Below are 13,879 nucleotides of genomic sequence, written 5' to 3'. Positions count from 1 at the left end.
CCACAGGGGAAGAGATGAGGTGGATGATTAAGCAATAAAGTATGCATAGGGCAAGAAAATTCAAAAGGCAGAGGAAAAGGGTATATTGAAAAGTAAAAGGCACCTCTTTCTTCTCATCTCTAATGTAATCACTGTTAAAATTTATGTGTATCCATTCAGGCAATATTTTAATGTACAGACCAATATACAGAGAGCCTTTCAAAAACACCATATACAACACATGATGTGTTCTAATCTAAAATGTGTAACACGAATCATCAAGACTATAGGTGTAACTTCCAGTTTACAAGAAATGTCAAGGAGAGAGAAATAAGCTAAACAACACAACTAGGAAAGTTCAGAAGATTAAACATTCTGTAGCATAACTGATATGCTTAACAAGTCAGGGTCATTAAAAAGGAACCAAGCTGGAGTAAAACAGACTGAGACTATGCTCTCTTGTTTACATCCTTGACATTCAGCATAGTGCCTGGCACACAGTAATCACTCAAATGCCTTCTGAGTGAATAAATTCAATCTCTGGGCTCCTACACCACCAAAAAATACTTGACTTAAAGAGACATCTGGACAACTAAAAGAAGAACCAGGATATATGGGGGTGTTTAACCAAACTGCAGAAATTCCTATTCATTAGTTTATGTGGGCATGTCTCAATTAAATTAATAATACAACCAACTTCATAGATGGGCTTGCTGGTAGAAATATAATCTTTTTGCCTCTACCTTCAAATACAACCTGAACTGGACTGGTCTTCCACTACCAGCCTAATCCACACCACCATCATCATCCCTTACTTAGACTATGACTATGGCAAGAATGTTACTTCTCTGCTTCTCTTCTTGAAGCCCTACACTCAATTTTCCAAATAGCTGATAGAGCAACCCCTTAAAAACATTAAACATAAAACAAAAACAAAACATAAATCCCATCATTTCCCTGCTCCAACTTCCAATGTGTCCCTGACACTTTCAAGTCCTTGCCATGGTCTCTGATGACCTCCCAACTCACTCACCTTCTACTGCTCATTCCTTTGCTCACTTCCTTACAGCCACATGGGGCTTGCTGTTCCTTGATCATGCTGAGCTCTCTAGCTTCGGGCCTCTATCCTTGTTCCTTCCTCAAAGAACACTCTTCCTCCACATGCTGCCTGGGCTTACGCCCCCACTGCACTCAGGTCTACTCAAAATGCCACCTCTTCAGTGAGGCCTTTCCTGACAACCACCTCGAAAATAGCACTCCCTACTACTCTCTCCCAGCCCACTACCCTGCTTTTCATGTAACACATGTACACAGGCTACATTTGTTTGTCTGTTACTGTCTCCGCCAACATAATGTAAGTTCCATGAAAGCAGGAACTTTGTTTTCTTCCCCAGGACCCAGAACAATAGATGCATACAGCAGGCACTCCATTGTTCTATAAAATGAATGAATGAAGGAATAACATAAAGAGACTGAATGAATAGAATGAGCAGAGATAGTGGTTTGGGAAAAAATTTCCTGTATATCTTCAACTGCTCATAATACACCTTAGTTCATATAAAACAAACAGAAACAAACTGCAAATACTGAACACCTATGCTATGTTAACACTATGCTAACACATATACATATGAAGCAGGAGCACTTCTTCATGAGCTGTCAGAGGTATGAGACCAGATTAAAACAAAGAACAACAAAAAAAAACAAACTGGGCTAGGTGCAGTGGCTTACGCCTGTAATCCCAGCACTTTGGGAGACCAAGGCTGGTGGATCACGACATCAGCAGATCGAGACCATCCTGGCTAATGCGGTGAAACCCCGTCTCTTCTAAAAATACAAAAAATTAGCCGGGCGTGGTGGTGGGCACCTGTGGTCGCAGCTACTCAGGAGGCTGAGGCAGGAGAATGGCTTGAACCCGGGACGCAGAGCTTGCAGTGAGCCAACATCGCGCCACCGCACTCTAGCCTGGGCGACAGAGTGAGAGTCCGTCTCAAAAAAAAAAAAAAAATTAAAAAACAAAAAACAAAAAAAAACAGGCCAGGCACAGCGGCTGACACCTCTAACTCCAGCACTTTGCGAGGCAGAGGCGGGTGGATCACGAGGTCAGGAGACCGATACCATCCTGGCTGACATGGTGAAACCCCGTCTCTACTAAAAATAACAAAAAATTAGCCGGGCGTGGTGGCGGACGCCTGTAGTCCCAGCTACTCAGGAGGCTGAGGCAGGAGAATGGTGTGAACTTGGGAGGCGGAGCTTGCAGTGAGCCAAGATCACGCCACAGTACTCCAGCCTGGGCGACAGAGAGAGACTCCGTCTCAGGAAAAAAACAAAAAACAGCTCAAAGATTTTCTATTAATACTGGGGAGGAGACCCCATTATCCTTATGGACAGAAACTACCTAAAGACACTGCAGAGTTCTTCCTGGCCAATGCCTCACAAAGGTCATCTGGCACTTCCTCTTGTTCTAAAACCACCACTGACCTCTTCCCAGTATTCCTTAAAAAAATTGTGTTTTGTTTTTTTTAGAGACATAGTCTTGCTCCATTACCTACGTGGAAGTGCGATGGCATGATCACAATTCACTGCAGCCGCAGCCTCACCCTCCTGGGCTCCAACACTCCTCCCGTCTCAGTCTCACAAAGTGCTGGGATTACAGGTATGAACCACCATGCAGCCCCCAATATTGTTCTTTTACCCAATACAAGCTCACGCCTGTAAGCCCAGCACTTTGGGAGGCCACGGTGGGTGGATCACTTGAGGCCAGGAGTCTTGAGGTCAGCATGGTCAACATGGCAAAACCCCATCTCTACTAAAAATAACAAAAAAATTAGCCAGGCGTGGTGGCAGGTGCCTATAATCCCAGCTACTTGGGAGGCTGAGGCAGAATAATTGCTAGAACCTGGGGGGCAGAGGTTGCAGTGAGCCGTGATCGCGCCATTGCACTTCAGCCTGGGCGACACAGCAAGACTCCGTCTCAAAAAAAAAAAAGAAAAAAAAAGGCACATAACTACTAGACTGTCAAATTTTTGAAAGCAAGATCTAAATCTTCTAACCTGCCGTGTGAATACAAGTATACAAAGAGGCACTCAAAAATCATTTACTTAAAACATACACACACACATTTTTTTTCCCTTTCCTTAACTCAGGAAAAGCAAAACATTATTTACTGAAGGAACTGTGTAGATTTTCCTTCAGTCTTAAGATTCTTCCCAACTGTGTACCTAAGACTTCTCTGACAAAACACAAAATAAAAGTAATTATTTGGATAAATAAGGTCAACTAGGTAATAGGCCCTTTTTTGGTTTAAATTACTTCAATAATTGTTGCATTTTTTGCTTTCTCTGTCAAATGTATATCTGACCAAAAAGTAGATAATTCATCAAAATGAAAAGATGCAATTAATTACCTAAACAATAGTTGCATTAAGAAAATAAAACGGGCCAGGCGTGGTGGCTCATGCTTATAATCCCAGAACTTTGGGAGGCCAAGGTGGGTGGATCACGAGGTCAGGAGATAGAGACCATCCTGGCCAATATGGTGAAACCCCATATCTACTAAAAATACGAAAATTAGCTGGGCGTGGTGGTGCATGCCTGTATTCCCAGCTACTCCAGAGGCTGAGATTACAGGAGAATCACTTGAACCCAGGAGGCGGAGGTTGCAGTGAGCCGAGATCGTGCCACTGCACTCTAGCCTGGCAACAGAGCTAGACTCTGTCTCCCTCCCACCCGGCAAAAAAAAAAAAAAAAAAAGAAACAAAGAAAATAAGATGGCTGGGCGCAGTGGCTCACACTTGTAATCTCAGCACTTTGGCATGCCGAGGTGGGCAGATTACGAGGTCAGGAGTTTGAGACCAGCCTGGCCAACATGGTGAAACCCTGTCTCTACTAAAAATACAAAAATTAGCTAGATGTGGTGGCGCGCGCCTGTAATCCCAGCTACTTGGAAGGCTGAGGCAGGAGAATTGCTTGAACCCAGGAGGCAGAGGTTGCAGTGAGCCGAGATCGCGCTATTGCACTCCAGCTCTGGGCGACACAGCAAGACTCCATCTCAGAAAAAAAAAAAAAAGAAAGAAAAGAAGATAAATGGCTGGACACGGTGAATCATGCTTGTAATCCCAGCACTTTGGGATGCTAAGGTGGGCGGATCACCTGAGGTCAGGAGTTTGAGACCAGACCAGCCTGGCCAACATAGTGAAACACTCTCCACTAAAAATGCAACAATGAGCCATGGCGCCTGTAATCCCAGCTACTCAGGAGCCTGAGGCAGTAAGATCGCTTAAACCCGGAGGCGGGTGCACAGGCACGTGCCACCACGCCTGGCTAATTTTTGTGTTTTTAGTAGAGATGGGGTTTCACCAGTTGGCCAGGACAGTCTCCATCTCTTGACCTCGTGACCCACCTGCTTCATCTTCCCAAAGTACTAGGATTACAGGCATGAGCCACAGCGCCTGGCCAATAGCTCTTAATCTTAAACATACTTATCGCCGGGCGCGGTGGCTCACGCTTGTAATCCCAGCACTTTGGGAGGCCGAGGCGGGCGGATCACGAGGTCAGGAGATCGAGACCACAGTGAAACCCCGTCTCTACTAAAAATACAAAAAATTAGCCGGGCGTGGTGGCGGGCGCCTGTAGTCCCAGCTACTCGGAGAGGCTGAGACAGGAGAATGGCGTGAACCTGGGAGGAGGAGCTTGCAGTGAGCCGAGATTGCGCCACTGCACTCCAGCCTGGGTGACAGAGCGAGAATCCGTCTCAAAAAAAAAAAAAAAAAACTTATCAAAATTGAATTTTTCTTCTTACAAAAATTAGTGTCTTTTACTCAATAAAATACTGCCAATTCAACCAAACTAAAAACTTCTAGATATCATCTGTCACGGATCCATATTTGTTTCTGAAATCTTCCTGTGTAAACCAGGAAGAAAATGAAATCAGTCACAAAGAATGCACTTGACAAAAAAGATTTCTGTTGTCTAACCCTTGGATTTGACTAAGCTACTCTTCTGATTAAATGAACAATTTGAATTTTGACCTATTAATATTTTCCACATATATTTCTTTTTTTAAAATTTATTATACTTTAAGTTCTAGGGTACATGTGCACAACGCGAAGCTTTATTACATATGTATACATGTGCCATGTTGGTGTACTGCACCCATTAACTCGTCATTTACATTAGGTATATCTCCTAATGCTATCCCTCCCTCAGCTCCCCACTGCACGACAGGCCCCAGTGTGTGATGTTCCCCACCCTGTGACCAAGTGATCTCATTGTTCAATTCCCACCTACGAGTGAGAACACACGGTGTTTTGTTTTCTGTCCTTGCGACAGTTTGCTCAGAATGATAATTTCCAGCTTCATCCATGTCCCTACAAAGGACATGAACTCATCCTTTTTTATGGCTGCATAGTATCCATGGTGTATATGTGCCACATTTTCTTAATCCAGTCTATTTTCCACATATATTTCATTACTTTCATCAATCTTGAGGAAATTTAATAAAAATAATTTAATAAGGCCAGGCATGGTGGCTCACACCTGTAATCCCAGCACTTTGGGAAGCCAAGGTGGGTGGATTGCTTGAGGTCAGGAGTATGAGACCAGCCTAGCCAATGTGGTGAAACCTCATCTCTGCTAAAAATACAAAAATTAGCCAGGTGTGGTGGTGTGCACATGTAGTCCCAGCTACTCAGGAGGCTGAGGCAGGAAAATCACTTGAACCTAGGAAGCAGAGGTTGCAGTGAGGTGAGATCAGACCACTGCACTCCAGTCTGGGTGACAGAGCAAGAACCGTCTCAAAAAAAAAAAAAAAAAAAGGAAAAAAGAAAAGAGAAAAAATATAATAATTTAATAAAATAAAGGGTCTCAAACATTAAGTCCAACTTACGTTGGGTATTTTGCCATTAAATAAGAAAACAGACAATGCTTTTTCATATTCATGTGCCTTCTGGAGTGGCTAAGCAAGTTCACTAACTTTTGATTCAGAGATTGCATAAAGATGTAACTACAGGAAGCCCTTGTACTTACTTGTGACTATAAACACAAGGTGAAAGATACAGTGGTTACTTTATAAAATAAACAGTTTAAACCTTAAGTGGTCTTTGACTTACAGTCAATCACTAACGTGAGTAAAGGCTTAATATGAAGTATAAAAACACCACAAACCTTTTGATTTCTTTACATCAGGTTCAGGCTCAGATTCTCGGATGAATTGCCCCAAGTCACTGACTCTTCCAAATGTCATCTTCCTAAATAAGGATGAACATTAAACTATAACTTCTAACAATCAGTTTTAAATTTAGGAGAAAAAAATCAATTTTAAGCGTTTCATCTAAATCTAGAAAGCCAGAAACACAATTTATAGCTATCCTATGTAATTTAAAGTAGGGATTATTTGAAATAAAACATTGCTGCACAGAAAGCAAGATAATCTTTAATTGAGTGCAATTCCATTCAAAATCCTCAAACGGTTTACAAAACATGGTGAGTCAACAGGTAATTCACAATTCTAAAATTCACAAAGAAGAAAAAAGGCACCAGAATAGCCAAGACAATTTTGTAAAAGAAGCAGCCAAAAGGTAGGCCTTGCTCTAACAATGATTGAAATATATTATAAAGCCATAGTTGTGTGTATATATACGTTTGTTTATACTAAAACTATAGTACTATAAAACAAAGTTAAAAAGCAAAAAGTGGCTAGGCGCAGTGGCTCATGCCTGTAATCCCAGTACTTTGGGATGCCGAGGAAGGTGGATCACTTGAGGCCAGTAGTTTGAGACCAGCCTGGCCAACATGGTGAAACCCTGTCTCTACTAAAAATACAAAAATTAGCCGGGTGTGGTGGTGGGTGCCTGTAATCCCAGCTACTCAGGAGGCTAAGGCAGGAGAATCACTTGAACCAGGGAGGTGGAGGTTGCAGTTGCAGTGAGCTGAGAGGCGAGATCATACCATTGCACTCCAGCCTGGGCAACAGAGCAAGACTCTATCTCCAAAAAAAAAAAAAAAAGCAAAAAATACAGTAAGGGTCTTATTTTTAAGGTATTACCAACCAATGATTAGTATTGAGAAACATACAGAATTCTTTTTTTTTTTGAATAATGAAGTGTCATGCTGAAGAAATATACAGAATTTTAACAAGTCACTAATAAAATCACCCAACAGAAATAATGTGAAAAGGAGATGAATAGTCAATTCATAAAAGAAAAAAGCTGAACAATCAAGAGACATACCAAAAGAAACTCAATCTCATTAGCAAAAACTTAAGACTGGAAAAGTCTGAAGTATTCTTTTTTTTTTTTTTGAGACGGAGTCTCGCTCTGTTGCTAGGCTGGAGTGCAGTGGTGCGATCTCAGTTCACTGCAACCTCCACCTCCCGGGTTCAAGTGATCCTCCTGTCTCAGCCTCCTGAGTAGCTGGGACTAAGGGCGCGCCACCATGCCCAGCTAATTTTTGTATTTTTCATAAAGACAGGGTTTCACCATGTTGGCCAGGGTGGTCTCGATCTCTTGATCTGCCCGCTTCAGCCTCCCAAAGTGCTGATATTACAGGCATGAGCCACTGTGTCCAGCCAAAAGTATGAGGTATTCTTATTAATGACTGGTGAGAACATAAAATGATGCAGATACTTTACAAAGTAAATTGTAAGAGCTATCAAAATTTAAAATCTAGGCCAGGCATGGTGGCTCATGCCTGTAACCCCAGCACTCTGGGAGGCCAAGATGGAAGGACTGCTTGAGCCTAGGAGTTTGAGACCAGCCTGGGCAACATAGACTTCATTTCATTTTTTTCAAAAATTTTTTTGGCCGGGCGCGGTGGCTCACGCTTGTAATCCCAGCACTTTGGGAGGCCGAGGCAGGCAGATCACAAAGTCAGATCAAGACGACGGTGAAACCCCGTCTCTACTAAAAATACAAAAAAAAAATTAGCCAGGCGTGGTGGCGGGCGCCTGTAGTCCCAGCTACTCGGAGAGGCTGAGGCAGGAGAATGGCGTGAACCTGGGAGGCGGAGCTTGCAGTGAGCCGAGATTGCGCCACTGCACTCCAGCCTGGGTGACAGAGCGAGACTCCGTCTCAAAAAAAAAAAAAAAAAATTTTTTTTCAAAAAAAAATTTTTAAATCTGCTTCTTGGTACAAAGAAGCATATAAAAGGAGATCCTTTGTAATACTGGGTATAAGAGGGAAAAACTGCAAATGACTGAAATACTCATTGATACCAAAATGGCAAAACAGTAATACATACACTATGAGATGCTCTGCTACAGTGATGAGTTATAGTAAATATTATATACCGAATACTACAGTGTAGTTAAAATGAGGTAAGTCTGCATAGACGAACATAGAAATGTCCAAAACTCACTGTCAATGAAAGTACAACGTATAGAATGGAGCGCAGTATCAATTACATAAAAATAAGCAAACAAAAATGCACACCATAAGAATGATTACTGTGAGTAGGAAGGGAAGAAAATAAGCAATGGTACATGAACAAAGGCGACATTAAACTTAACTAGAAATTTAATTTTTTGTAAGAATAATGCCAGGTGTGGTGGCTCATGCCTGTAATCCCAGCACTTTGGGAGGCTGAGGAAGGTAGATCACTTGAGGTCAAGAATAATGCATTTGTCAACTTGGTTAAAAGAAAAATTCTGTGAACAGCAATATATCAGTTTATTTCAGGCAAAGTAGATCTTATTTTAGAGATACCTTCCTAATAAGTTATTTCATAGATAGGTGCCAATATACCAACTGATACAAATTTACTTGCCTTGAGAAAAATTTCAGAAAGATGCTAAAATCATAAAACTAAAACATGTATTAAAAACCATTTATTTATTTTTAGTAGAGACGGGGTTTCACCATGTTGGCCAGGCTGGTTTCGAACTCCTGACCTCAAGTGATCCGCCTGCCTCAGCCTCCCAAAGTGCTGGGATTACAAGTGTGAGCCACTGCGCCTAGTGAAGATAATCTTTCAAGATGAAGAAAAATTATCATTTCTCTTTTCTGCTTCATTTTATACATTTAAAAAATACATGCTGGGCGTGGTGGCTCACGCCTGTAATAGCAACACTTTGGGAGGCCAAGGCAGGTGGATCACGAGGTCAGGAGATCGAGACCATCCTGGCTAACATGGTGAAACCCCGTCTCTACTAAAAATACAAAAAATTAGCTGGGCATGGTGGCACGTGCCTGTAGTTCCAGCTACTTGGGAGGCTGAGGCAGAAGAAATGCTTGAACCTAGGAGACAGAGGTTGCAGAGAGCTGAGATTGCACCATTGCATTCCAGCCTGGGCGACAGAGGGAGACTCCGTTTCAAAAAAACAAAACAAAACAAAAACATATGTATTTACATTATACACACACACAATTACAGAAGTGAAAAATCACGCATTTGATAGACTTTATGTAAGGTCTTAAATAAATGAACCATTCCTTAAGAATAACATCATCTTTGGGAATGAACTCATTTAGGTTTACGGTCCATTCCTTTTTATTTTATTATTATTTTTTTGAGACAGAGTCTTGCTCTGTCGCCCAGGCTGCAGTGCAATGGCGCGATCTCGGCTCACTGCAACCTCCGCTTCCCGGGTTCAAGCAATTCTCCTGCCTCAGCCTCCAGAGTAGCTGGGACTACAGGCACACGCCACCATGCCTGGCTAACTGTTTGTATTTTAGTAGAGACAGGGTTTCACCATGTTGCCCAGGCTGGTCTCGAACTCCTGAGATCAGGTAATCCGCCCACCTCGGCCTCCCAAAGTGGTGGGATTACAGGCGCGAGCCACTGTGCCCAGCCTTGTCCATTATTTTCTAAAAGAACTAAAAATCACTATGCAAAGCTGACACAGCTGAAAAAGCTGGCTTTCCAAATACAGTGTGGTCAAACAAACCTTTTACTTCCTTCAAGTACTTTCCAGGATCCTCAGTCTCCCAATACCACCGTTACTTTCTTTTTTTTGGGACAGAATCTCGCTCCATTGCCCAGGCTGGAGTGCAGTGGCACGATTTCAGCTCACTGCAAGCTCCGCCTCCCAGGTGCATGCCATTCTCCTGCCTCAGCCTCCTGAGTAGCTGGGACTACAGGTACCCGCCACCATGCTTGGCTAATTTTTTGTATTTTTAGTAGAGACAGGGTTTCATCGTGTTAGCCAGGATGGTCTCAATCTCCTGACCTCGTGATCCACCCGCCTCGGCCTCCCAAAGTGCTGGGATTACAGGTGTGAGCCACCGCGTCTGGCCTACCACTGTTACTTTCTACTGAAAGTAATTAAATATGTTGAAATCCCTTTTTCATGGTACTGCTGGGAACTGGGGTACGGATCAGGGTAGGGTAATCAAGCCTTTACACACCTTTACATGTTAATCAAGCCATCTTTAGGGAAGAGAAAGTGATTTTATGATTGGATCTGTGGTAAATTTCAGAAAGTGGCATATCCTATGAATCACTATCTTTTTATTACAAGCTAAAATGAATAACCAAGTTAATTATTAAAAATTATTTATTAAACTAAAATGAATAACCAAGTTAATTATTAATTTATTAAAAAAGAATAATTTTTCCAAGTATCAGTTATGCAGCCGAGAGTAAATGATGTTGGCATCTTTTCACTTTATTATTCTCATTTTACAGATGAAAAAACTGAGATACCAAGAGGTTATAGCAGCTGCCAATAAATGGCAGAGCCAAGATTAAAACCCAGGAAGTCACTCCAGAGCCTTTACACTTAACCACCACATTATACTGCACACTCTAAGTGAAAGTTCTGGGCATATAATAATAGATTAGAAAAAATGTAAAATTTAATTAAAATTTTTAAAAGATGCAAAGTTATTTACACTTGTAAAAATTCTAGACATGAGCTAAGCTTACCCGGCATATGTCCGCTGATATAAAGATTCTGGATCCAGACTTGCCGCATCCACAATTATCGCTTCATCAAAATTTTTCAGTATTTTAATACTGGCTTTTTTCACACTGGACTACAATAGAAATTGTAAAATTAGAAGTATATGAAACAATCAGTCCTGGGCTTGGAATGTGACAGATTTGTACAAAATTTTCTTCAGCGTTTAAAATAGAAGTAACTTTCACTCAACCTCATCACTATTAAGATGCTTAACAATGACTCTGAAATGTAACCTCATACTATAGCTAAAAGAGGAAAGCACAATATTAAAATGTGCAGGCCGGGCACAGTGACTGAAGCCTGTTAATCCCTAGGTTGAAGTGCAATGGTGTGATCACTACTCACTGCAGCCTCACCCTCCTGGGCTCCAGCACTCCTCCCATCTCAGTCTCACAAAGTGCTGGGATTACAGGTATGAGCCACTATGCAGCCCTCAATATTCATCTTCTACCCAATACAAGGGTCCCAGCACTTTGGGAGGCTGAGGCAGGCCGATCGCTTGAGGCCAAGAGTTCGAGGCCAGCATGGTCAACATGGTGAAACCCCGTTTCTACTAAAAATACAAAAATTAGCTGGGCATGGTTGTGCATGCCTGTAACCATAGCTACTCTGGAGGCTGAGACATGAGAATCACTTGAGTCCAGGAGATGGAGGTCGCAGTGAGCCAAGATTGCACCACTGCATTCCAGCCTGGGTGACAGAGGAAGACTGTCTCAAAAACTAAAAAATAAAATAAAATGTATAATATATGAATTTATAAAACATTCTTAACGACCTAAGTTCCAACAAATGTGCTGTACTCACAGCATTATTTCTTCAATGTGAAAAGCTGTCACCCATCCAGAAATGTGTATCTCGGGTAGTAAGGCCCCATGTTTACAGGGTAAATAGGAATGTTTTTGATTCTTGGTGAGGCCATATGACAAAAAGGAGCTAAGGAAACCTTTCTAAAATGACTAGCTAGCTGAGTACAGCAAGTTCCCCTCCAGCATTCTACCTCCTACTCCCCACCTCCACAAGAAAAACCAGAATTGGTATTTTTGTGAAATACAGAGCCATAGGTTGACCTAGAAATTCCACTTCTAAAAATTCAGTTACAGAGAGACTTATATTGATGGAAAACGACTTATATACAAGATTATTCATTGCAGCATTGTTTAAAATAAAAGACACAAACAAGCTTAATGTCCCCAACTAAGTAATAGGTTAAGTAAATAAAATAATTGAACAGACACTTACAGAACTCTCTATAGCAGGGGTGGGAGGGTAGGGAAAGGGGCTCTCATTATGTGTTAAGAAGGAACAATCTCCAAGATACACAGTTAAATAAAAAAGAAAGAGGGACTAGAATAAAGAGGGACTACTACCCAACTAATTCTATGAGGACTGTTACTCAGATACCAAAATCTCACTTTTACTTTCTGATTTCAAAACTTATTACAAAGCAATAGTAATCAAGAGAGTATGGTACTGGCATAAAGACAGACATACAGATGGATGTATGTCTATCTTTGGAATGGAAGAGAATCAAGAACCCACAAATACACCCTCACATTTATGGTCAATTGATTTCTGATGGAGTGTAAATGTTATCTTAAGTGTTCAGATACAAAATCTTCAACAAAATACCAGTAAATGGAATCCAGCAGCATATTGAAAAGATTATACACCATGACCAAGTGAGATTCATCTCAGGTATGCAAGGTTGGTTTAACATCTGAAAATCAATTAATATTTCACATCAATAGAATAAAACCCAAAACCCATAGGATCATTTATACTGATACAGAAAGAACATGACAATATTCAACACCCTTTCATGATTAAAAAAAGAAGCATTAAAAAATCAGGAATGATAGGGAAATTCCTGAATCTGAAAAAAGACATTTATTGAAAACCCACACCTAATATCATATTAAATGATGAAACTGAAAGCTTTCCCTGTCAGATAGGAAACAAGACAAAGATTTTTGTTTTTGCCACTTCTACTCATCATTGTTCTATAAGTTCTAGCCAGAAAAAAAACTATCTCTATCTATAAATGACATGATCTTATATATTGAAAATCCTAAAGAATCCACAAGAAAACTATTAGAGCTAACAATCAGATTTAGCAAGGTTGAAGTTGCAAGATCAACATGTAAAAATCACTTGTATTTCTGTGCTCTCTCATCAAACAATCTGAAAATGAAATTAAGAAAATAATTCTATTTGTAATGGAATTGAAAAGAACTTAAAACATAGGAATAAATGACCCAAAGAGGTGAAAGGCTTCTACTCTGAAAACTACAAAATTCTGCTGAAATTAAAGAACACATAAATACATGAAGATACATTTATGTTCACAAATTAGAAGACAATACTATTAAGATGGCGATATTTTGGTTGGGTGCAGTGGCTCATGCCTGTAATCCCAGCACTTTGGGAGGCCATGGCAGGTAGATCACCTGAGGTCAGGAGTTCAAGACCAGCCAGGTGAACATGGTGAAACGCTGTCTCTACTAAAAATACAAAAAAATTAGCCAGGCATGGTGGTGGGTGCCTGTAATCCCAGCTACTCGGGAGGCTGAGGCAGGAAGACACTATTAATAGTGAAGACAGGTTGTGTGTGGCTCACACCTGTAATCCCAGCACTCTGGTAGGCAGAGGTGGGAGAATCACTTTGAGCCTAGAGTTTGAGACCAACCTGGGCAACACAGTAAGACCTGTCTCTACAAACAGAAAAAAATAGCTGGGTGTGATAGTGCGTATCTATGGCCCTAGCTATTCGGGAGGCTGAAGTAAGAGGATCACTTTGGCCCAGGAGGTTGAGGTGGCAGTGAGCTGTGATTGTGCCACTGCACTCCAGCCTGGGCAGCAGAATGAGACCTTATCTCAAAAAAAACAAAACAAAACAAAAAAAAAAACACCTTTTTTAAAAGGTAGAGGAAAGACAACTCACAGAATGAAAAAAATACCTGGAAATAATATAATTTGATAAGGGACATTCATCTAGAATATA

At 41.2% G+C, this 13,879-nt stretch overlaps 1 protein-coding gene across 6 annotated transcripts in view; it reads right to left on the bottom strand.

The window, feature by feature from the left end:
- AKAP10 (A-kinase anchoring protein 10) overlaps positions 1–13,879 on the bottom strand; it is a 75,201-nt gene that overhangs the window by 13,219 nt on the left and 48,103 nt on the right. For all 6 annotated transcript variants that reach the window (XR_009209972.1, XM_032176993.2, XM_032176994.2 and 3 more), the window contains 2 exons: positions 10,842–10,951; positions 6,144–6,226 (listed from right to left, as the gene is read on the bottom strand). Coding sequence is in view for 5 of the 6 variants with exons in the window: in XM_032176993.2 (XP_032032884.1) it covers positions 6,144–6,226; positions 10,842–10,951 (193 nt within the window). In the remaining variant the exon portion in view is untranslated. The remainder of the gene's footprint in view (positions 1–6,143; positions 6,227–10,841; positions 10,952–13,879) is intronic.

The sequence above is a fragment of the Hylobates moloch genome, unplaced genomic scaffold (genome assembly GCF_009828535.3).
Source record: "Hylobates moloch isolate HMO894 unplaced genomic scaffold, HMol_V3 SCAFFOLD_15, whole genome shotgun sequence".
Taxonomy (NCBI): domain Eukaryota; kingdom Metazoa; phylum Chordata; class Mammalia; order Primates; family Hylobatidae; genus Hylobates; species Hylobates moloch.
The sequence above is the reverse complement of the archived record's forward strand: the minus strand, read 5'-3'. Positions and strand labels throughout refer to the sequence as shown.